This window comes from Micromys minutus, assembly GCF_963924665.1.
Source record: "Micromys minutus genome assembly, chromosome: 12".
In the NCBI taxonomy this organism is placed as follows: Eukaryota; Metazoa; Chordata; class Mammalia; order Rodentia; family Muridae; genus Micromys; species Micromys minutus.
In genome coordinates, this window is record NC_137981.1 from 18,676,848 (window position 1) to 18,701,100 (window position 24,253).

Here is a 24,253-nt window from a genome sequence, read left to right on the forward strand (position 1 = left end):
AAGGCCTGAAGCATTGCTACTTGAGGGTTAAATCTTAGGATGTGCAGGAAAACCAGTTAGGAAACGTGATACTGCTGTTCCCAGTCCCTCTGCCCCTGTGCGCTGAGGCACTGTCAATAATCATGAGGAAAATTATGGCGTCAGCCAGATACCACCATAATCAATACTGCATTATTTTGTAAATCCTCTTTTTAAAGTCAATATTGTTAAAGCCTCAGGTCGATTATGCCTTACATAAAAACTCAAGGAACACGGAAGCCCTAAATTTTTAAATAACACAAATGTTGAACTGAACCTATGTAAAATAGTATGGATTTTAATCTTTATAATTAAAAAAACAAACCTACCTTCTCTTTCAGAAGTTGGAAAAGAATCCAGGGTATTATGCACAAGATATAGAGGAGTATTGTGTGCTGATTACACAAGCTGAGGCCACATGAAAAAGCACCAATGGCTGCTATCTGAGAAAGAAAAGGAAACGCTAAGTCAAAACTTCACCCAAAACTCTAAACATAACAGTAAAATGCCTTAAAAAATGCATGTGCACAGTTTCTGTGTGCCAACTTAGAGCCAAGCCCTGAGATGCCAACAACCACGTCAATATAGTCACTAATACTTATCAGTGGCAATTTTGGGTAATTTTCCCCATTCTCATAAAACCCTCTAGTTTGACCTTAAGACTATCTTCAAAGTGACGCCTGAGAAGCCCTTACAATGACTACCAGTAATGGGGTGCTGTATCATTCTTAACTGAAATCTGTCATCAAAGTTCAACAATTCTGCTTCACCCTACTAAATAAATAAAATTTTATTTAGAACTTTGGTTATCTCATAGGAGGCTTTTAGTTGTTACTGAACATGCAACTGTTTCATAATTGACAGTCTTTCCTTAACCATATAGCAATTAGGCCCCTTTCAACTATTCTCCACTGTCCAATCACAGGGCAGATTCTGGGCACTGCCCCGCCCTCCCATCCCACTCCCACATCCACAGCTCATCAGGGCCTATTTCCGCACAAAAATTTAGTATAACTCAAATCTCCTTTATCTTGGTTTCCTGTCAGGATTCTTTCCCTGACATCTTGGCTATAAATTTCTACTTTTCTTTGACTTTGGAGTTAAGCCTGCTCCCATGATCCCTATGGCCAAATGCAAGGAAGCCTGCTTATGTTCCCAAACATGTACATGGTGTATATGTATGTATCGTGTGGTTTTTTAAATTTTTTTAACACAATCAGAAAAGAAGGTTGTTTTAAACAAAACACTCTACTACCACTGGAGCTTTGTGGAAACCACAGATAGTCCATGGTATCCTTTGTTTCTATGCTCTAACAGCAAGCTTCCCTGAAGTAGGATGAGGGAATCTTTCTAAGGCACAGAGGCTAAGTGTTTAGATGACAAGACTCCTTGACGTTGCAGATAACAGTGGTAGCCATCTCTGAACCACTGGGTTTTTACATTTGATGTTCTTCTTCTGACCAAAAATAATTTATAACTGTGACCCATTCTTTATTAATTACAGGTAATTACATGTAATTAATAAGGAATAAATGTACTACCATTGTATTTACCTTAAGATGGTCCATCCTTGGCCTCACAACACACACACACACACACACACACACACACACACACACACACACGGTGGTGTATGAACCAAACATATTCTTTCCTCAGGACTCACTAGACATTACATAATTCTCATTCTCCAGTGAACTCTTGAGCAGGGGAAATACCATGCTTGAGAGCTACCATGGTTCTATTCCTAGCAAAGGGTCTGAGTGTGACAGCTTCTCCACCTGTCCACATTACCCCTAACAGAAACCAGAATAGAGGAGTATGGTCTAAACCAAAGTTAAAAAGAAATATATCTGTCTAAAAATTGAAACAAAAACTGATTTCACTTTGATCAAAATAGCTTACCTTTGATCTCTCCTCCGCGGCTGTTGCCTCTTCAAAACGCACAGTAAGCGCCATGAGCAGCCCCACAAACAGATTGTTTAAGCTAAAAACCTCAGCTGCAATGGACCACTGCCATGTTAGGCGAGAAAATGAAAACACCCCCGCAGCAAGGATCCCTCCAGCGTGTGAACCAGAAAGCCTGCAAACACAGATAACATGAAATCTCTCTCTGAACAAAGGGAGCTGACTTTTCTTTCAGAAACTCTACCAGCAGAAATTATGACAATTGCCCAGGCTCTCCCAACAGTGTACCCAACACGTTCTTCACATAATAATTCCAACAGACTTTAGTTAAGAAGCCCACATGCCAACAAATCAGCAAGCCTATGGACGGAAGGAGGTTTATTTCTCAGGTCGAACGCTAGGACTTAAGCCAGGTCAGACAACCTAAAGTGATGGCTACAGATTAATCCGGGTCATTGTCCTCCACAGCCACAAATGGACTAGCTAAAACTGTAAAACTTAACAAAATGCAAAATACCTATTCGGGAGCCTTCCATTTGTTCTCGTGGAATGATGGAGCCTTGGACCTTCTACCTTTATCTCCTAGTGTGACCGCGGAGACCCAGGTCAAAGTATCTGACAATGTTAAGATCTTACACATCTATCTTCTTCATTTGTTTTTTGTTTGTTTGTTTGTTTGTTTGTTTGTTTCTGCTTTAGAAAAAGTAAAGATAGATTATATTTTTCTAAAGAAGCGGCTGGGAATGTAAATTTCAAAAAATGTAAAGAATCAAAGGCTACACGTGGAAACAAACTGTTCACTCCCTGAATATCAACAAAAGCCATGTAGGGACTCCACGGGGCCTCGGCACCTTAATTCAGAGATATGACTTGTGACTGGTAACATGACCGAACACTAGAGTATATCTAGTCAGAATAACTCCCACCTTGCTATAAGTCTACAGCTACAAATTTCAAGACGATGACAGAGTATTTCAGGAGTTTTGGACTCTACCAGCTATCCCTAAGTATCTCAACAGCACTAGGAAATCCCATAATCCTTACTTGGCCTAGCAATTGATACTAATTGCTCTGAGTTTTTAGTTTTCAGATATTTGTATAAAAATATGAAGTAATTTCAATCAGCCACTATAAAAAAAAGTAAAATTAAAAAAAAAAAATTTAAAACACTGAAGCGGGGATGGAGACTCAGCGGTTGAGGCGCTTACTAGTGGTGGCGAACACCTTTAACCCCAGCACTCAGAATCAAGGTACAGAGTCCCTATGGTGTCACCGTATGGCTCTTGCTGGCATTTATGGCGTGAACAATTTGTTTCCAGGTGTAGCCTTTGATTCTTTACATTTCTTGAAATTTACATTGCCGACTGCTTCTTTAGAAAAATACAATTTATCTTTACTTTGTCTAAAGCAATCCCAGGCAGAAGCAGGTGAGTCTCTGAGTTCAAGGCCAGCCTGGTCTACAGAGTCAGTTCCAAGGACAGCCAGAGTTACAGAAAGAAAGCCTGTCTGAGGACGGGGTGAGGGGAGAGAGGCATGCTTACAGTTCTTCCAGAAGACCTGGGTTCAGTTCATGGTCTGAATGTTGTCATAAATGAGTCAGCCTGGAATCCAATCATCCAATATACTGGGCCCCATCCTTTAGCTAGCACCAGATTATGGTCTCTGCTGACTAGCTGTGTGCTTCAAAGCTCCCTAATGTGGTACATCGTCCCCAGCACATCAGGGCTCATGTATTCTCAGTCCAATGTCCTCCCTTCTCCATCCTCTACACCCACACCTTACTTCTGTCTAACGTCTCTCCAGTTCTCAGACTTCTAGTCCATCTCCAAACCCCTTTACCTTCCGTGTTCGATTATATTAGAAGCACCTCACTCCAAAGATACAAAGGAAAGAAGGAACAAGTGCATTAGCCTTAAAAGCATTACTGAGTTTTGTTTTCTGAAATAGGGTTTCACTTTGTAGCTCAAGCTATGCTCAAACTCACCATAATCCTTCTGCCCCGACTCTTGACTACTGGGATCATAGGTGTGTGTCACCACAGCTGTCTTGATTTATAACATTTTAATAGAACTTAGTTTCATTTACCAAATTCGATTTTGGAAAGTTGTCGTAAGACACAAGCATCCTTCCTCCAGTTAACAGATAAAATAGCACCCTGGGAGAAATGTCAGACTCAAGGGTAAGGAAACAGTGCGTCTGAAACAAAATCATTTTTTTAAAAGTCCATTGTATAGTCTGGATAACTGATCAGTAAGTGGGCAAATGAGTCGAAGGGTCCTTATATAAAGAGGTACAAATGCCAATGAATTATGAAGAAAGTGCTTGCCGCTCTTTGCCATTAGCAGAACACAAATTAAGATATATTGAGATTTCATCTCACCCCATCATTATGACTATAATGTAAAAAACAGCAGACACTGGGAAGGATGAAGGTGGGGGTGCCCTCTACAGTAGGTAGGGGTGCAGGTTAGCACAGCCAGAAGTTCCTCAGGAACAGGAAACTAGAACTGACACAGAGACCAGTTCTGTGTCTGCGACACAGAATAGCACATAAGTGGAGCCCACACACCTGTCACATGGTGAATGACACATGAAGATGGCTCAGGTACCCAACCGAGTAGTAATCAACTGGAAGAAGAGATCATCTTCTTGCAGAAAATGGTGGGGCTGGGGCTATTGTATTAAACAAAATAAATTAAGCCCAGAAATAGACCACATTTTATTTTATGTAGAATTTTAGACTTAAACAATAAAAAAGGCAGCCAGGTATGACACACGCTTTTAATTCCAGCATGCAGGAGGCAGAGGCGGGCAGATTTCTGAGTTTGAGGCCAGCCTGGTCTCAAAGAAAGTTCCAGTATAGCCAGAGCTACATAAAAAAAAACCATGTACCAAAAAACCTAATTAATTGACTAATTTATTTATCAAAGGGACTTGAAAGCAGAGGGAAACCATGGGTGTGGGACAGAAGAGACTTGTAATGAGGGCTGAACACGCTGCACCTGCATGTTATAAATCATACAGACCTGTCAGTATGAAAGCCGTCACTTGTGCCATAACAATGTTCTTAAAGAGGAACAACTGCCATTTTCAAACAAAGAAACCGGGGCCCAGACAGGTCAGGTTACTTTCCCAGGTCCTGGGGTGACTGACGGGGGGGGGGGGGGGGGGGGCGGTATTTGGGGTATTTGGGTTTTAGTATGAAATGATTTGTTGTGGAATAGTGGCAAATTGTATTTTAATTAAATGTGTTCTTTCTGGAATGAGGAATGAACTAGAATAAACTTTTGATAGTTACTAGAATTGTATTTGTTTCCACGTTACATCATAACAACATACTACTGTGTAAGACGAAATTATACTCAAAACCTCTGTTCACAGGGTTAAATCTACTTTTTTCTAGAGGAAAAGACTGTCAAAGTTTAAAGCCACCAGATGGATAATTAAATAGACTCAAAGAGACAGATATTACTGATGTCAATAAATCCTCAAGAAGAAAGCCACAGATCCCCTAATGTGCAATGATTTTCTATCTATATTGTTATGCAAAAGACACCCAACAAATTTGAACTGATTACAGCAGTTAACTAGAATTAGGAACTGTTGCTACTTGTTCTTTCAGATATTTCACAGGACTGATATATGGAATGAAACAAGGTAAAATTATTGGCGTCACTAAGAAAATGTATCTAGTCACCTTAGGTTTACCCATGCTTAGGTGTGGATTTTACTGAACATTAACCTCATGCCCGCAAAATCTGAATGCTTTAACCTCAGATCAGAACGGTTTTGCAGTAAACCATATTCTATTGCATTAAACTGTCCTCAGCGCCAGAGAAATAATATATGAAACTGTTGGGTAAAGTTAGAGATGAAAAAGGAAGTACTTTCTATTAAAACGATGACAGAAATCACATCTATAATCCTTGTTTTAGCATGTGAGGAGCTTAACTGGAGTTTAAACTAATAGATCCGGGGCTGTAGTTCTCAAGCAAGCTGAAGACAGAAGGCAATGGGCCTTTTAATTTGTCTGTTTCTCAGCAGCGGAGTATGAGAAGCTGGATTTTTTCCATCCCAGTGAGCATTTATAGTCCAATTCTGTTGTTGTTTCCCAGACAGGGTTTCTCTATGTAGACCAGGCTGACCTTGAACTCACAACTGTCTGCCTGCGTCTTCCTCCCCAGAGCTGCAATCAAAGGTGTGCGCCACCACTGCCCAGCATCCTCACCTGAATTTGTGATTCAAGCCAATGTAGAAGGTGTGGAGTAGCCGTATCCTAAAGATGCCATGCATCTTTCTTCTGTCTGCCTGTCATTTGCAGACTTCTGTCCTCTGTGCCGCCTCACTGACCCAATTCTTAAAGTTGGGTCACTTTAAAGCAGACTGCAGAGTTCTCAGCTTCTTTTGTTGTTTTGGGCATGGTCTTATAATGTAGCCCTGGCTGGCCTACACCTTCTGTGTAGACCAGGCTGGCCTTGAACTCACTTGAACTCAAAGGCATACACTTGCATATATCTTCTCTCCTAAACTTGACTCTTTAAAAACACCTCTGTTCTACTAAACACAGCCAATCAAATGGTTGCAACCAAAAATGCCCACAAGACAAGACACCATTGTCCTTTATTACAATTGCCATTCTCCCCAGGCCAACTGTGGGAAAACTGCCTAGAAGGCGGAGCAGCAGATGAACATACGTATATACAGGAAGCATGTTTATAGCCACAGAATGATTGGGGTCCTTTTCCTTTTCCAGACAGGTTCTCATGTAGCTCAGGCTGGCCTTTGAATCCGTGATCTGCCTCAGAAATCCAAACTCTGTAACCACCCCTGGCTTTTAAGGTCTCTTTAATTACCTCTATACATTTTCCAACATAGAGTTTGCCAGACGGGAAGGCACAGACCTATAATCTCAACACTCAGGAAGGGAGGCAGGACAGCCATGCCCCAAGAAGCCAGCTGTGCTCCGCAATGAGTTCCAGGCCAGCGTGGGCTGCACAGCAAGGCCACGTCTCAAGAAAACCAAAGGAGAAAAGGGTGGAATACTGAACATTTTGGGGGACTTATCATTTGGAGGACTCTTAATTTTATTTTTCATAAACTAATCTATATAAGCTGAACTTTAATGCATTTCTTTGATTTCAACATTATTTTATGAATCAGACTCTGAATTTCCCCTAAAATGGCCCATTTTTTTCTTTTTTTTCTTTCCTTCTTTTTTTTTTTTTTTTGACGGCCTTGAACTCTGCCGCCTGAGGGCTAGGATTAAAGATATGCACCAACAATGCAAGGCTCTAATGCACACATATTTTAACACTGTTTTTATGCTAAGATTCAGAATCAGTATTACTGACTGCATAATTTTATAACATGCATAAGATGGTGGATTAAGAAAAGAAGGTAATCTGACATACCTCCTGTGAGAAAGACCAGCACTCAGGAGTGATACATACAAGACTGCACCCAAAACACACACTCACACACTTATACACACACTCACACACTTACACACACTCACACACACACTCACACACTTACACACTCACACACACTCACACACACACTCACACATACACACATACTCACACACACACTCACACATACACACACACTCTCTCACACACACACTCACACACACTCACACACACACTCACACACACACTCACTCACACACACTCACACACTTACATACACACTCACACATACACACACTCACACACTCTCACACACTCACACACATACTCACACACACACACACACACACTCACACACATGCACATATACACATGCACACACACACATACACACAATGCTGGAGCTCGATCCAAGGTCCCCCACTTGCTAGGCAGTGACCCACTGCTAAGCTGCAAGCCCAGATGAACACACAGCTTTGTAGACAGTGACAAAGGAAAAAGTGCAGCTGAGGTTGGAGACTGCAGGGCCTGTGGCTGTGGAGTAGCTGCAGTGGACCAAGCCTGGAGGGGACGAAGAGCAGGAGGACAAGGACGGAGTTCAGGTAGGAAAAGGAAGGGAATGGAGACTGGATTGCCTAGAAGAGGATGCAAAAGCAGTCACGACAGGATAGAGATAAAATATGTAGAGCAAAAGGCCCAGCTGAAATCTAAAGGATGCTAGAAATTGCGTTGGAAAACAAAGTATAGATCTGTCAGAGGCTGGAGTAGGCTAGTTACTGAAAACTGGACTCTTGCTGAAGGCACGCCATGATAGAAAAGAGTCTAATGAGGCAATCCTCAACTTCCGAAGGTCTTCATCAAAGTTGTTTGTCCTGAAAGCCAGGGTCCATGTGGCTATGAAGAGATGGGTTCTCTACTCCAGTCATGGCAAATGGAGCCAGAGATATCGGGTTAGGCACGAGGTCTGTGCACAGCATTGGAGATGGAGTTCCTTCATCCCTTCACTGCCTCCGCCTAGCAGCAGCCTGCTTACGATGCTCAAGCCCTCCCTTCCTGGTCCGTCCTGCTTCACCACACTGCAACACAGCAGAGATCCCAATGCAAGAAGCCAAGCCAGGGCCCTGGCTGGGCTTGGTGCCTACCTCATCTGCCTTGTGGCTTGGCCCGCTAGTTCACGACTGCGAACCACTTCTGCCCATGCCCCTCCCTCCCAGTGACAATGGCGTCCTAGTTCTGGTCCTCTACAGTGTTGTCCGCTGCTGTAATAACTCTTCGAGGTTCATTCTATGAGGTGGATATGTGGGACCCCACACTCCCCTGTTCTGCCTTACCTAGCTTTAGATATTCCTGTTGCATTTTCTATCGATGTTTCCACTTTCCCCATAAATTTCTTTCTTTTTTATCAAGTGATAACAAAATGTGATTGTAAAATAAGAAATTAATATATAAAAAGGTGTTAAAAAGAAAGAAGACAGGGTTGGGATGAATTAATGCAGACAGGCTTTGCAAAGTGGAAGGAAAGTGGGTCTTAGAAGATACAGATCCTAAGAGGGCCCAAGATAGAATCTTACAAGGTGTGGGGTAGGGTGAAATTTCATTTTAGGTGCCAGGACCTAACAACTGGCTGGACAACATTTCACTGGGCCAGGAGAGACCTGGCAACTATCAACCCATTTCCCAACCTGGGCCAGAAACCAGTACTCAGAGGGGGCTGAGCCCTAGCTACAAGGTGAAAAAGGCAGTGGAAGGAACCAGCATTGCTTCATCTGCTCTCATAACAAGCCCTAAAGTTATAAAATGGCAAGAAAGGAGGGGGAGAATGTTGATGGGGCCAGGATGCAGAGGCTGTCACTCTGAGTCAGGCCCCACTTTCTCCATCATTGGTTTTTTATGGCGGGAGGTAGACTGGCCCCTCTTGGTCTTCAGGTAGTTGGAAGGAGCCCTGCTGTCTCCTGACTCCTCTGCAGCGCGAGCATCCTTTAATTCCAAGGCTTCATTCAGCCCTCAGAACATCTCGAAGCGCTCACGCCCACCAATCTTAAGGGTGAAATATTCTCCATCAAGTAGCTTTTTTTTCTTTTGCTGGGGAGAGGAGCTGTGCTGGTAGGCAGTGCTCTCTTGGCACTCCCCGGGGGCAGCTCGGGGCAATGTTCTTCCTTTCTGCGGAAATTTTCTTCCTCTGTACAATGGTCCCTCCCAGGACAGGCACAACACGAACTTCAAAGCTGTTCCATCCCAGAAGGTTCCCACTGGAGTCTCCCAGTGTGATGATGGTAAGGCTGGGTCGGCGGTTCGTGCCCACCATCGGGAGCTATTACACATGTACTTGTAGTGGATGGAGGTATAGTCAGAGCCGACCTCAGGTGGTTCATACGGCACCACCACACTGTGCCGGAAAGTCTGCCTGTCGTCCAGATACTCCATACAAATTTCCTTCCACCCGGATAAGGTGCTGTGGAGGAGTCTGGACATCACCATCGGAGCAGCGCTCATGGTGGGAGCTGCATCTCACGACCTCAGTCATGTGTTGTGACTTCTTGTAGATGGCCATGGCACGGACACGGGAGCCAGCTGGAGGTGCGGAGCTGACCCACCACTGCACAGGGCATGTCTTCGCCAGCAGGCAGAATGGCTTATTGAGGGAAGGGGAGCACGTGCACGTAACAGACTTGGCTGTCCCCAACTGCAGGAAGCCCAGGCGGAAGCCATAGTTGCCTTGGTCAATTGTTTGAGAAGGGACAAAAGATGACAAGAGTCATGCTCGTGCAGGGGCCTCAGCTACAGGGTCCTGTTCTGCAGGAGCTGACACTTGGGGGCTTCCTCAAGGCCCTTTAACAACTCTGTAGCATCCTGGGGCAGGAACAGATCTTCCACGGAACTAGGTGACATCACCGCAGTGGACAGAGTCTCTTCCTGAGGAAGTTTCCTTAAGCCTGCAAATGTCTCCTGACTCAGAGCGAGCTACACGCTGATATCCAACTGTGAACCCTCATGGCGGTTATCCAGTCTTCTGGGGACCAGGACACTCTGCTGGGAAGCAGGTTTTGGGCCTGGATGCCAGACACCCTTCTCCCCATGAATTTCTAACACTGAGATTTCTATCATTTCAATCTCGTCAGGCTGAAGGGATTACTCCTCTCATTCTACATAGACTGGTTTTATCTACTGTCTCACTTTCAACTAACAACCACACATTCGAAGAAAATAACCTAGCATACTTCTCCCCTTAGTTTCGACCGTACGTACATCCAACTGACTACCATGTTTCTTCGAATCTGCTGCCACAAGTCAGTCGCTGCCACCCTGAGCACAGGGAACCTCTAGCCCTCTCCGCCAGCCGCAGCTCCTGCTACCTCACCGTCTACTTCCTAATTTTCATTATTTACTTGTCTGAGAGAAATGAAGGGCAACATTTCCTCTTCCTCTCTCCCTGCCAAACATTTTACAAGTTGCCAATTTTACTTCCTAACTACTTTTAAAAAATATTTACTTTTATTCTAAGTGTACAAGTGTTTGCCATGCATCTGTGTACCAAGTATATACAGTGCTCACGGAGGTCAAAGGGGTAGTCAGAGTCCTGGAACACAGTTACATCTCTCTAGCCAGCCCCCATCACTGGCTGTCAAACTAAGTCTTCCTCCGTCTGTACCATTTGCTGCCCTATTCTGGCTATTAGCAATCACCCTGAGCTGAAACCAATCGTGAGGCATGATAAACTCTAAGGTGATGTCCACTATCAGCACCAGAGGGAAGAAGTTAAAACAAACTGAGTCTTACATCGGTTGCCACCTAACCTTTAATGGCTCTTCTTCCATGGCAACCACAATAGAAGGCCATGACCATAGTCAAGACTGTGGTGACCTGTCAACTCATATGCACCCGCTTCCTCCTTTCCCTCTCCCTCCATACCCCTCCTGCTCCCTCCCCTCTCTGTTTCTGGGATAAGCTGCAGCACAGCATCCTAGCAAAAGGACATGGTGGTGGCGAGCTGCCCACCCCTCAGCCAGGCAGCAGCAAGCGCGGCCAGGGCTGAGTCAGACCTTCCAAAGGCTGTCTCTAGTGACCCGCTCCTTCCTACCAGGTCCCACCGCCTAGCTCCCATCACTGCGGCAAGCCACAGAGGATGCCAGAGCGCTCCATCGGGAAGAGTGGGAGAGAACGGGTTCAGAGGAAGGGCATGAGGCCAGGAGGTGATGCAAGAGCAGAGGTGTGATTAGAATATTGTATACACGGATGAAAACAACAAACAGTAAGTAATGCCCATCAGCTGGCCTTTACCACACGAGCCTCTGGGCATATTAGAGTCAATCCACAAGGCAGGCTGTTTCCAGCTCTTTCTCACTTAGCTCAATAAAGGCACCAGGTCTGCTAACAAGTTTTCCCTAAAATACTTTTACTAAAACTAGGGTAGTTGCCTGTCCTCCAGAAAGTCAATAATTTAAATATATTAAATGTATTATACTTAATAAATTATTTTTGTTTCTAAAAATAATTGTTTCTTAAGAATATAAATGTTTTACTGTAAAAAATCAAAAAAAAAAAAAACCATTGGGTGACTTAAAATCTTCTTTTTTAAATTTATTTTTTATTGAAAAACTTTATTTTAAAAAACAAAGATAAATGTTAAAATCTTCTTTATATAATATGTTACAAAGCAAAAAATAAAAATAAATCTGGACTACTGGTGCCACTACACAGCCGTGTCAATAGTGAATTATATACATCTCTGGTGTGTGTGTTTGGAGAAAAGCTACTTGACTTTTTAAAGATAAGTGCTTTATCTACTGTGTATTTTATATTTAAGACACAATCTTAAGCTTCAAATGGGCTCCAAAGAGCAACGGCTCTAACTACTTCAGCTTCAGCCTAGCAATTTCTCTTTTCTTCTTTTTTCCCCTTTTGAAGTACTGGGGATTGAACCTAGGACCTAGAACATGCCAGGCAAATTCTCTACCACCGAGCAACACCCCAACAACACAACTTTCAAATCAAGCTTGAAATTATTCTATTATTTAGAAAAAAAATCTCGGCGTGACAAGATTGCTCAGTGGTTAAGCCTGTTGCCAAGACTGAAAACCTAAGTTGGATACCTGAAATCCACACAGGGCGAAGAGAATCTTTGAATTGCAAAACCAAAATGTATTTTAGGTTTGGGGTAAGTGTTGTTTCCTTTAGGAGGCATGGCTCTTGGGGGCTGGAGAGGTGGCTCAGTAATTAAGAACATTTGTTGCTCTTGCTGAGGACCTGGGTTCCGTTCCCAGAACCCACAGGGAGGCTCACAACCATGGTAAATTTAGTTCCAGGGGATCCAATGCCCTTTTCTGAACTTTGTGTGAACCAGGCATGTATGTGGCGCACATACATACATTCAGGCAAAACATTCATACATGAAAAATAAATAATTCTAAAGACATAAAAAGAACCATACCTCCACAGGCTTGCTCTCTGAAACTATAAAAAGAGGTATCCTGGCAACAAGTAAGGTAGAAAATGAAAGGGTTCCTTCTTTGTTACGTGGATTTTTTAAATGAGTACACTGTCCATGTGGATACAGCTTCTGGACGCCCAGGCGCTCTCCTCTCATTATTCTGTACTTTAATCTTCAAATATCCTTTTGGGAAGGCTGTGGAAATAATTTATGCAAAGAGCACCTTTGTCTCTCATATTACTCGACTTATCCTCTACTTACAAAATTATTATCCAAGAGGATAATAAATTCGGAGGGTTCACAATTACACTGCCTTTCACAAATGGATGTGTAAAACAGTTCCTTACGGTTCCGCAACATCCCCACTGTCTGGTTTACTGAGTCAAGTATCAGGGAGCACTCCGTATCAGGGAGCCCTCTGTATCAGGGAGCCCTCCGTATCAGGAAGCACTCCATATCAGGGAGCACTCCGTATCGGGGAGCACTCCGTATCAGGGAGCCCTCCGTATCGGGGAGCACTCCATATCAGGGAGCACTCCCTTACAATAAAGCAGCAGAGCACACGAGAGGCAGAAACACATTGAACCTGCAGCAGGTTTTCCTAGATGACGCCACAGAGCTCCTAATGGTGAAACTCCCCAAGAGTGGGTGTACTCTTAAATGTGTTAAGAAAAGTGACGAGAACCTGCTCTGAGTGTAAACTGCCTTTCCTCTGACTCCGTGGAAGTCCCCCCTGAAGTCTTTCAGTCTCCAAGGCATTCACTGCCCTGTTTGATGACTAAGCCCTGAAACTGTCATTCCTAACAACGAAAGAGAGGCTTGTGTGTGATTAGACGAGTTAGTGGAAATCTCTTTTAGGAAGAACCACCATCTCCTCTGTCCCACAGGCTATATATAACATGTCATTTATGTAAGTAGAATAAAATGCCATTAATAAATGTTCCTGCATATAAAACTGTTCAATGGCTTAACAGCACTAATATGTTTCTAAAGAGACTTTCTTTCATAAATAAATGGAAGGAAACTGAGCATGAGGGTGCATATTTAGAATCCCAGCACTCAGGAGTCAGAAGCTAGTCTGGTTCAAGGTAGTCTGGGCAGGACAGTAAGAAGACCTAGTTTTTTTGTTTTTTGTTTTTTTTTTTTTTTTTTTTGTTTGTTTGTTTGTTTTTTTAAGTGGGAGGATGTCTAGTCTGGTATTAATATTTGACTATGACTTTTAAATGAAATTATTGATCATAATAATGATCAATAAAACAAGCTGTCATGTACTACCTATAAAGTCTACCTGGTACATTAACTAGGAATATTTCTCTGAATATGACAGAACAGTTGCCATCAATCCAAAGACTAAGTCTGATGATTAAAAAGAAAATACAATGACTTAACCAAAAGCTCCATCGTTGTGCTAGAGAGATTGCTCAGTGGATATTAGAACTGACTGTTCATCCGAAGGACGTGGGTTTGATTCCCAGCACACACATAGCAGCTAACGACTTTTAACTCCAGTTCCAGGGCACCCCACACTCTTCTGGCCCCCACAGGCACTGTATGCATGGAGTACACAGACATACATGTATGAAAACCACCCAAACACACACAAACACACACACTTGCACACATGCACACACAGACATCCATGAACCCTACCTCAATTTTCCTTTCATTTTCTTGAACAAACCTGAATAAGTGAGTAATCATTTAAGAAAGCAAATACAGTAAATAATGTGCTAAGTCAGAATCTTGAAATTAAAATTTGGTTAAAACTAAAAGGCAAACAAAAATGTCTGACTAATTCATAATACCTGGTCATACCAATATTGACCACAGACTCACTAAGATATTGAAAACAATCCAAAGACACTATTTAATTTAACACTTTGTAGTGAGGCAACTGTAGTATTTATTCATCCAGCTTTTTTATAATGTGAAGTCAATGTGGCTTCAAATAACAACAGGTTTTCAGATTTTACTGTGACTTACAAAAGGTATGACCTGATGGTCCATATAGAAATCCCACTTTGAACACCGCTGCTGTGAGGATTGAGACAAAACAGCCACTATGTTGTAAAGGGCAGCCACACTGCAATATCCATCACCAAAACCAAGCTTTTATACTGCTGAAGACGGGTACTTAACTCTAAGGTGTCAGACCAATAGAAGGAAAATACCAACAATTTAACAAGCCATTCGAGTGGGCTTTGATTACACTTACTGTACTATCACACTGACGCGGTTATCCAGCAGTACTGACAATCCAAATTTGTCTTATTTTTGCTCTGTAATATACTGGATATAGAGGGTTTTATACCAGGGTCCTTGAACTACATCCCCGGCCTCTGTGACTTTATTTATTTATTGATTGATTGATTGATTGATTGCCCAGGGTATCACTAAAATCATGTGGTTCACAGCCAAACATTAGGCAGAGAGGGATCCCAAATTGGATGCCTCCATCAGGTCTCATGGAACCCTGTGGAAGGGGGAAGGAAGAGCTGTAGGAGTCAGAGGAGTCAAGGACACCAGGGGGACAGGGTCCACAGACATCAATGAAGCAGGACTCATGAGGCTCACAAAGACCGAAATGTCAGTCACAGAGCCTAGATGGCCCTGAGCTAGGTCCCTTGCATTTATGTTATGGTTGTTAACTAGTCGTTCTTGTGGGACTCCTGACAGTGGAAGTCAGGGTGTCTCTGACTCTTTTGCCTACTCTTGGGACCCTTCCCCTCCTACTGGGCTACCTCACCCAGCCTTGATGTGGGGTTTGGCTCTCGTTTTATTGGATCTTGTTATGCAGTGTTCAGATGATGTCCCTGGAAGGCCTGCTCTTTTCTCAAGGGAAACAGTGGATCTGGGGGTGAGGGGAGGAGGAGTGCAGGAGAGAAATCTGTGGTTGGGATGTATTGAAAACAACAATAACATCACGTGGTCCACAGCTGAGGAGAACGCAGTGGTCCTGTACAATGCAGACAGACATGTAAAGACAGTACGAGAAGGGTGCTCCAGTCTCCTCAATTTCACTGAGTACTGCACATGGCGGAATCGCTCCACTAAAGGAGAGAGAGCGCTGTGGTGGCTTTCAGTCCATCCTAACAAGTGTGAGCATCGTAATTCTCTAGTTAAAGCATAACCGCCTTCCTTCTGGTCCATAACATCCTTGAGACCCAGAGTGGGCTCCTGAGAAAGTTACTGTGTGCAGGCGTTTTCTCACCGACAGAACAGTGCTCATCAACGGATAACTCAGGTTACAACTTATAGCACTGGCACAGCTTGGCTATAGATGATAATGTGCAATTTTTCTTTCTACTATATGGTATTTGATTGTCATGTATGGTCACATAGCAACCCTCAATCAGAAGGCAAATAACCGAAACCTGACATTCGTTCCAAACACACATTGGATGTGTCTCATAAAATTCATAAATCCATTTGACCTCAGTGACACCTGCAGACAAAGGACCCCGCTGAGGATGCCCCAGCTTTCATTGATACTGAGTGCTCCTAATTCAAGTACTCGGAGGGAAAAGCATGCAGGTCAGGCAACAGCATATGACACCCCTGGTCACTAAATTACTGTAGTGTCACTTCCTAATGAGAAAGGCACAATGGGTTAGAGGAAAAAGTATGCTAAAGGCTAAATCAACTGCACACCTTTTCTCTCTACCTCTGTCTCTCTGTCTTTCTGTGTCTGTCTGTCTGTCTGTGTCTGTCTGTCTGTCTGTCTGTCTCTCTGTCTGTCTCTCTCTCGCCCCCCCCCCACACCCCTCTGTCTGTCTGTCTTTGGTTTTGGTTTTCTGAGATGAAGTTTCTCTGGCTGTCCTGAATTTCACTCTGTAGACCAGGCTGGCCTCGAACTCAGAGATCAGTCTGCCTCTGCCTCTCGAGTGCTGGGACTAAAGTCACGGGCCACCACCACACACCACATGCATCATTCTCATCCTTCCACATTCTCATCTTCTGAGGCTTTAGTCATGAAGATGATGTGAACGTTTTCCTCTTACTCATCACATAACCGACACCATAATTTTCATAATCTCTCCAGGCTCTGTGGAGGACGGTCAGACCAGCGTCTTAGGGAACAGAAGCCCAAGCACTGTGACATTCGTCTCTTGCTGCAGGCAGCGTTCTTGTAGCAAATGTTCTCTGAGTATCAAAAGTGTTGAGTTCTGCGCAGCTGAGAGCAGAGCATCTAAACCGTTTTACTTCCACGTCCAGACCCAATAACAAAAACCAAAAAGCAGCAACTGAGGACGTGGTATATTCAAGTTTTATCCCTTTAGGCCTCAAAAATGATAATCTTCCCATCTTTAAAAACTTTGAAAATAAGTTCTTACCCAAAATTTTATAAAAAATGTATTCCCACTCCGGAGAAAAACCATACCAAGGTTGTTGCACTTCCTGAGCCAATCAAGACGATCGTTTCTGCCCGGGATAACTACTGATGCTCAGAGAGGAAAACTGCCATGTGCTATTTGTGATTTAAAACCATAGAAAAGTGTAAAGTCTTTGAAAGAAAATAACAACATAGCGCAACTAAAACGGAAGGGATCAGATCCCGAACAGTTTCCGTGAATCAATGTAATCAATCAGTTTTGGTGAGAAGTGAGACCCACAGGCGGGCGGGTTCAGCCGGCGAAGGGGCTTGCAGCCAAGCCTGAAGAGCTGAGTGTGAGTTCCAGGACCTACACGGTGAAGGGAAAGAACCAACTCCCTCAAGCTGTTCTCTGACCTCCAGAGGTGCCCTGGGGTATGTGCGTGCCTCCTCAACCCCCATCAACTTTTTTTTCAAAAATGATTAACCTAAATATAGCTATATAATAAAGCTATAAAGTCTAAAACAATTCACGTTCTCGTTCCTCCCCATCTCGTACCTACACTATCTAGAAAGAAGCACTGGACTAGTCTTTGGCATCCCTCTGTCCCTGTAAGCCAGGAACTTACACGGTGAGAGCCTGAGGTGCTGCCTACTTCAAAAAGTGGCCGGCTCCCAGGCCACGCGTGTCCCAGTGAAATGAGCCTGCTCCTCAGCTCTGACAGCGTGCTTGGCGTCCAGCAGCTGACCTCAAACTGCCTCCAAGTGTACTCCAGGACATTATTGTCAAAGGCACGGACCAAGGCATCCAGCTCAAGAACACCCGACGCCCTTTGAACGGAACGCTTGGATGTGGCCTCACTGCCACACTAACACTCACAAGTGTAGGGAGTAAACACAAAGCATCCAAATAATTAGAACCAACAGATGGAGAGCACTGAGCTACGTCCATTACCAACACTCAGAGACATGGAAAACATGAAACTGATGTGAGGTACCTGAATCACGAGAAGCTACGAAATGCATTAAATAATCAACTCGTTAAGGTCATCATCTATGTCTACGAGTCTGAAAAGCTGAGAGTCTGTGTGAGTTACAAGTTACCGTTTTTATTTGTAGTTTTAAGAAATGTGTGATTTACTAGACGGCCAGTAATAACTGATGACTAGTCCCAGTAGCAAGGATCTCGGCAGGAAACAGATTTAGCAATTTAAATGTTTTATAAGTTTTTGTAATTGAGGAAACTTTTCATAATCTGACATTTGTTAAAACCACTTATTAGAAATTATGCAGCACAGTAGCTGTGGAAATATGAGCTAGCTTCACAATTATAAAGTCAGCCTATGCAGCCCTTTCCCATTGTACATCGTGGCATAAGCCCCACGGCGGCCTATCAGCTAACTGGCAGGCAGGGGGCTGCTCTATTCAAAGTGAGAGATACAAGCTGCAGGGCAAAAACCTGGCAGCTCCCATCTGACCCCACAATCCCCTACTGGTGACAGCTCCAAGCTCCATGGCAAATTAGGCCTTCTCATATTACAATTGGAGAAGACAGATTCCATTAGCAGTATCTGAAATTGAGTGGAGAGCTGCACTGTTATCAGACTTGACTCATAAGCACTGCTATTAATCAGAGCTATGATAGCATTTATATATTTCAAGCTATCTGCTGCCGCTCTGATATTCTGCTACAAAGGGTTGATGGGACTTAGGAAAGTGAACAATAGCGCTTTCTGGGAAAAGCAGAGTAAATCAAGAAAGTCTATGACTTCCGCACATTCTGAAGGGATTGCGGTTTACATAAATTTTCTCCCAATTGGAGATTGAGCTCTTCCTCATCTTACACATGGGATTTAGTTGTCACTCAATGGTAACAGCTGTGGAAAGGTGAAGCGGCCCACCGCTCAGAATATTGCCTTCGCTTTTAAAGCAATTAACCCATGAACAGGAGGATACCTGGTGATATCAAAGGGATTAGGCCAGGCAGTGCATTATTAACATCTCCTTGAACTAATTCTAACTCTGACTAGCTGTCAGAAAAGACTCTACAGTCTTAAAAGAGTTTTGGCCTGCTTTTCTCCCTTCAAAATGAAGCACTGCTATTTGAGCCTAATATGTCCCTCAACTTATAAGAAAATGCAAATCAACTGGGCTCTTAATGTGCTTAACCAGCCAAAGTCAATGCAATTTTAATACATGTATGAGAAAAATATATGATCAATTAACCAGGGATCAAGACAGATATTCCCCTGAAAGGAAATGAATGCTCTGGTACTTCCATTCTTCCCAGTACGAAAGCTTGCTGATGACTTGTTACTTATGCACCGTTCCTCCTGAAATTAGGGAGCGCTGTGCACTATTCTCTACGGCAATAATCTAAAACACTCTTTGAGTTGGAAAATCCAAATGTCCCTTAAGCAGGAGATTCCACATTCTCCAACGTATGGCGTTTTCATTTTCTATTCTTTATTGAATGGCATCTTAATGGGAGCTGTAAGAATGGCGGATACACTGCCTAGAATCAAGCACTTTCCAAAACTACAATCAAACTAATTTTAGCAGCGAATCAATGCATAGAAATACACAATATGCATTCCGGGCATAGAATATGGACACACAATAACCTGTCAAAAGAAACCCAACTACTGATAAGTTCTTTGTAGTTCCAATCCACCACTGATTATTAATACACACAGAGTCTACACACCACAGTTGACACTAAGGGACCGATTTCTACCACACAGTGCTAATGGTCCTGGTGTTTTTATAAGTCCCAGAACAGGGACTTTTAGAATGTCTGAAAGTAGATCAAATGGACGATTTATCTTAGTTTCTTTAAAAGTGAATTTTGTCACAAAAACTAAAAGTGCTTTACTCTCATTTCTCATTGGGTGCTCGATAAACACCGTGGTAGGCACTCACTTGAAGTTTCACTAACAGTGGGAGGTCACCACGATTACAGTTTCCCGAGGCACAGCACGTTTGTACACACTGCCTGTGCTTGCTTCTCTGTAACGGCAGTAGCACAAGGGAAATGCATTTGATGTGATGTGTGAAGATGACACTGGTCCCCTTCCTCGTCACTACACACCATTAGCTTCATGTCTCCTGGCAAGTAACTTTGAAATTCAAATAGTAAGTAAAGTTAGATGACATTCATACTTGTGATTAAATTACCTATAACTTTAAGAAATTTTATATATAGCATCTATGAATTACAAATAGGATACTTTAAGTTACATTCCACAACATTTAAAAATCATCTACCTCAGTAGCCTTAAAAGAAAAAATCCCGGTACTTTTTTAAAACACTAAGGTAATTACATAGTCTTAAAATGAAGATATAAGGATGAACTGAGTACTTGTTCATTAAAATGAAAGGTTGGTTGCTCTAACAAATGCACGCTTTCACACGCCCCACAGGGAACACTACTCACAGTATGGCCGCTCTCTTGCTACTTCTAATTCATGAGCGCAGCCCTAACACACTGCTTTCAGTGTGCTCTCTCACTCCTGTGCTTCAACGTGAGAGCAAACCAGTACAAATGAGGTCCTGCCAGCCATTAGGAAGACTGACAAAAAGTGAAGTGTTAATGATATCTTAGGGCTTTTAAAAGCAAGAGACGGATACAAAAAAAGCAAAGATTACATAGTAACTGGAAACAACTGTTCTTTCAATCTAAGCCATGTTTACTGAAAAAATGGAGCCTTTTACATCAACACATTTAAACAGAAATTTGCTTTTGAAATACACTCTTTGTTTAAAAAGTACAGAAGGTCTTTATGTCCACCCCAAGAGCTAAATATAGTGAATGCTATGTGAGCAATTACCTGAAAAAGAAAAAAAAAACAAACCCTAAACCTGTTAAAAGAATTAATTTACTGCACACCAGTCAGCAGGAAACCACATGTACAGAAATTCTCTAGGTGTTGGGGGAAGAGAGAAGCAAACTGCTTCCTGGATCAAAACCCTTCAATATTGAGCAAAACAGAAAGAAGATTCTGTCTGTAAATGAACAAGTAGTGAGCTCTCTCCCAGACACATTCTGAGGGAGGAGAGGCTGGAAAAGAATATATTTACTGTATGTCAGGACTGGGGAAAAGCCACCAGTGTGATGGCTGCACAAAACCTCTCCCGCTGTTGGGTTTACATTCACAGAAGAAAGGTTTCAGAGGTTAAGTTCAGGTCATACAACAAATGAAATTGTAACAAGCCAGCTGACATTGTATAATGTCTTCTTCCGCTCAATCAATAGGCTACTGTTAGTCCTATTACCATAGAGATGGCTTCTCCTTTCTGAAGGGTGTCTATTGTTTGACAAAACAGATTTGCCACTTGAACTGGGTTGTTCCCCAAGGACATGTACCTTGTCAGTTACTTGTGTTCAGAATAATGAAGTATTTTTCATATTAAAGTGTGTGTGAGCAACGATGTCAGATTCTTTTTCAGGAAGAAAACAACTTTTCTGAAGTATGTATTTGTGAAACTACTTAGAGAGCCCGTTTAGTAGTGTTAGAACTCCGGCTGAAAATGTCAGCAAACGCAATGACCCATCAACGACACTGCGCACGGAAACCAGAGTCACTCGGTAATGTGTTCATCTCCAGCTCAGAGACTCAAGCCCAGTAAGTGATAAGAACCATTTTTAAACTGGGCAACTAAAGGGAAATTATTGTCAAAGCTTTTTGGATTGAGGTTTTTATATATGTTTTTAAAATAGTAACTTCCTGCGGGATGACATTCATTAATATGTGAGAACATATGAAAAGTTTTGGAGCACCAACTGCCTGACTTGCCTCACAGCACACTCTCTCTCTCTCTCTCTCTCTCTCTCTCTCTCTCTCTCTCTCTCACACACACACACACACACACACACACACACACACACACACACACAAATTCATAGTATTAAACTGCCTTTCTTAAAAGTTTCTTGTGAAAATTAGTAACTCATAAACAGGTTGAATTTCAAATTTCAACTCAAATATTTGAAAGAAAAAAGATCAAATTTTCTCTCAGTGAAAACACTGGGTGGTACTTAGTCATAGAATATTCAGAAGAAATAGCTTTAATCAAAATTATTCCACCTTTTTAGAAAAAAAAAATATCCATTGCACTAAACAACCCAGGAAAGCCCTTATTTCACACCCTTCCTAAGGCCCTAAGACTGAATGGGGACAGGTCCACTGGTATGAATAACATGCAGTAAATAACCAAAACTGTAATAGTTGAGTCTCAACTCTTTCTACAAATACATTTAAAATTAAATTTTAGAATTCTTATGTTAGCTTTACCACTTCTCTACATAATTAAAAAAAATTAGAAAAAATTTAAAGGGCAACACTGTGACTGTTATATTAAAAATTTTAGCTGCCAAAATTATCAGTGAAAATGGAATCTACTCAAACTATACTACATTGTTGTTATTATTATTATTATTATTAATTATTATTATTACTAATGTATTTAAGAAAGCTTACAAAAGCTTTTGGAAGCAGGATTTCCCCCTCTGTTTTCTACAAAACACAATTTGTATTTTTTTTTAATCATCCTCTTAGGAAACGAGTTCAGATTAAGTTAACAATGGAGGGCTGGAGAGATGGCTCAGTGGTTAAGAGCACTGACTGCTCTTCCGGAGGTCCTGAGTTCAATTCCCAGCAACCACATGGTGGCTCACAACCATCTGTAATGGGATCTGATCCTTCTTCTGGTGTGTCTGAAGAGAGCTATAGTGTACTATACATAAAATAAATAAATCTTAAAAAAAAAAAGTTAACAATGGAGACAGAAACATAGAAGGAAAGTGAGTTCACCAATATTCCAGACCAGTTACCAATCTATTAAAAGCATAGTGGCTTCCAACTCTGAACGGATCCATCCAAGAAGTCAGCAGGACCTATTCTGTCTCCCTCCTCGAGGACTACAGTGGGACAATGTGAAACCTCACTAAAACCAAACCCCAAGTGTGATTTTCTTGGTTAACAACCTCATTTCCAAAGCATGCAGTTATGTTCATATTTATAATATAACTGGGTATTGGACCTGAGAGGCAGCTGCAGGTAATTAGGTGAGTAATTAGGTGAACTGACCACTTCTAAGACAAGCTTGGTGTTGCAGAATTCAATCAGCCCACCCTCATCTCCGATAAAATGACAAATCTCATTAGTTCTGTCTAGCCAGAGAAGTTTGACAGTGAAGGAACAGGTGACGCGTTCAGCCCACTGTACAAAGCGAAGCCAACCCTGTACATCTGAGGGTAAGGAAGCGAAACCACGTGACTGGGGGAGCCACCTAAGCAACCAAAGATTTTACTGCTGTCTGAAGCTGGCCACGAGGAACCCGCAACTCTAATTCTTCAAAGTTAACTAATCATCCACTTTACCTGAAAACCGTGAAGAAAAGGAGGGAAGCCGCTACTGCCCCGAATACACCGCAGAGGAGATTTACGCGGTAGGCGACTGAGCCAAAGGGAACGAGGGTGATTGCCAGGCTAGCCATCAGTGTGAACAACGGATAGCCGGGGGGATGGGCGACCTATGGGAAAAATAAGCAACAGTCTGATATTTTCATCTAAAGAGATGTGCCACACTGGCTTTAACCGAAAAGCAGTCCCTCTCTCGGGCAAGCAGTGACTAAATGTCTCAACAGAGGCATCTGTTAATCTCTGTCAATGTGGTCATTTTCTTTAATGGGCCTGGCTGTCTGTCCTATAGTACTTACTAAAAGAATGACATATTTTACCGTCAGTCCTTAAGCAGTTTGTGCCCCAGGTTCACAGTACATTCGGGTCATTTAAAAGGTTACTGAGAAGGCAGGTCCTGAAATATCATCTTGGTTAGAGTTAAAAGACCACACTGCTACCGGATTACCACCATGCTGACAGTCATAGGTCTTGACTAAAGGGATCACACACTATAACAAAGTTTATTAAATAATAAACTTATTAAAATTGTTAACCCGATTTATTCTCACAGCTTATACAAAATTTGGGGTGATAATAAGCCAGCTACTGTATATATAGTAAAGGCTTTGCTTTATAATTTCAGCTAATTGGATTTAAAACTTAAAGTAAATTGTCACGTACTGTACTTATAAGTTACTAAAAACTAGGACTTGAAAATAAATTAATCTACTTTATTTCATGCTTAATTAAACTTTCTTAATTCCTAAAACTG

The 24,253-nt window shown here is 42.4% G+C and overlaps 1 protein-coding gene and 1 pseudogene across 3 annotated transcripts in view; both read right to left on the reverse strand.

Moving 5' to 3' along the window:
* TMEM260 (transmembrane protein 260) overlaps positions 1 to 24,253 on the reverse strand; it is a 65,118-nt gene that overhangs the window by 36,105 nt on the left and 4,760 nt on the right. For both annotated transcript variants that reach the window (XR_013975284.1, XM_080926862.1), the window contains exons 3-5: positions 23,461 to 23,612; positions 1,924 to 2,101; positions 348 to 461 (exon numbers count right to left, since the gene is read on the reverse strand). Coding sequence is in view for 1 of the 2 variants with exons in the window: in XM_080926862.1 (XP_080782988.1) it covers positions 348 to 461; positions 1,924 to 2,101; positions 23,461 to 23,612 (444 nt within the window). In the remaining variant the exon portion in view is untranslated. The remainder of the gene's footprint in view (positions 1 to 347; positions 462 to 1,923; positions 2,102 to 23,460; positions 23,613 to 24,253) is intronic.
* Positions 9,186 to 10,086, reverse strand: LOC308427983 (cellular tumor antigen p53-like; annotated as a pseudogene). The gene has a single exon. The product of its transcript is annotated as a cellular tumor antigen p53-like (transcript).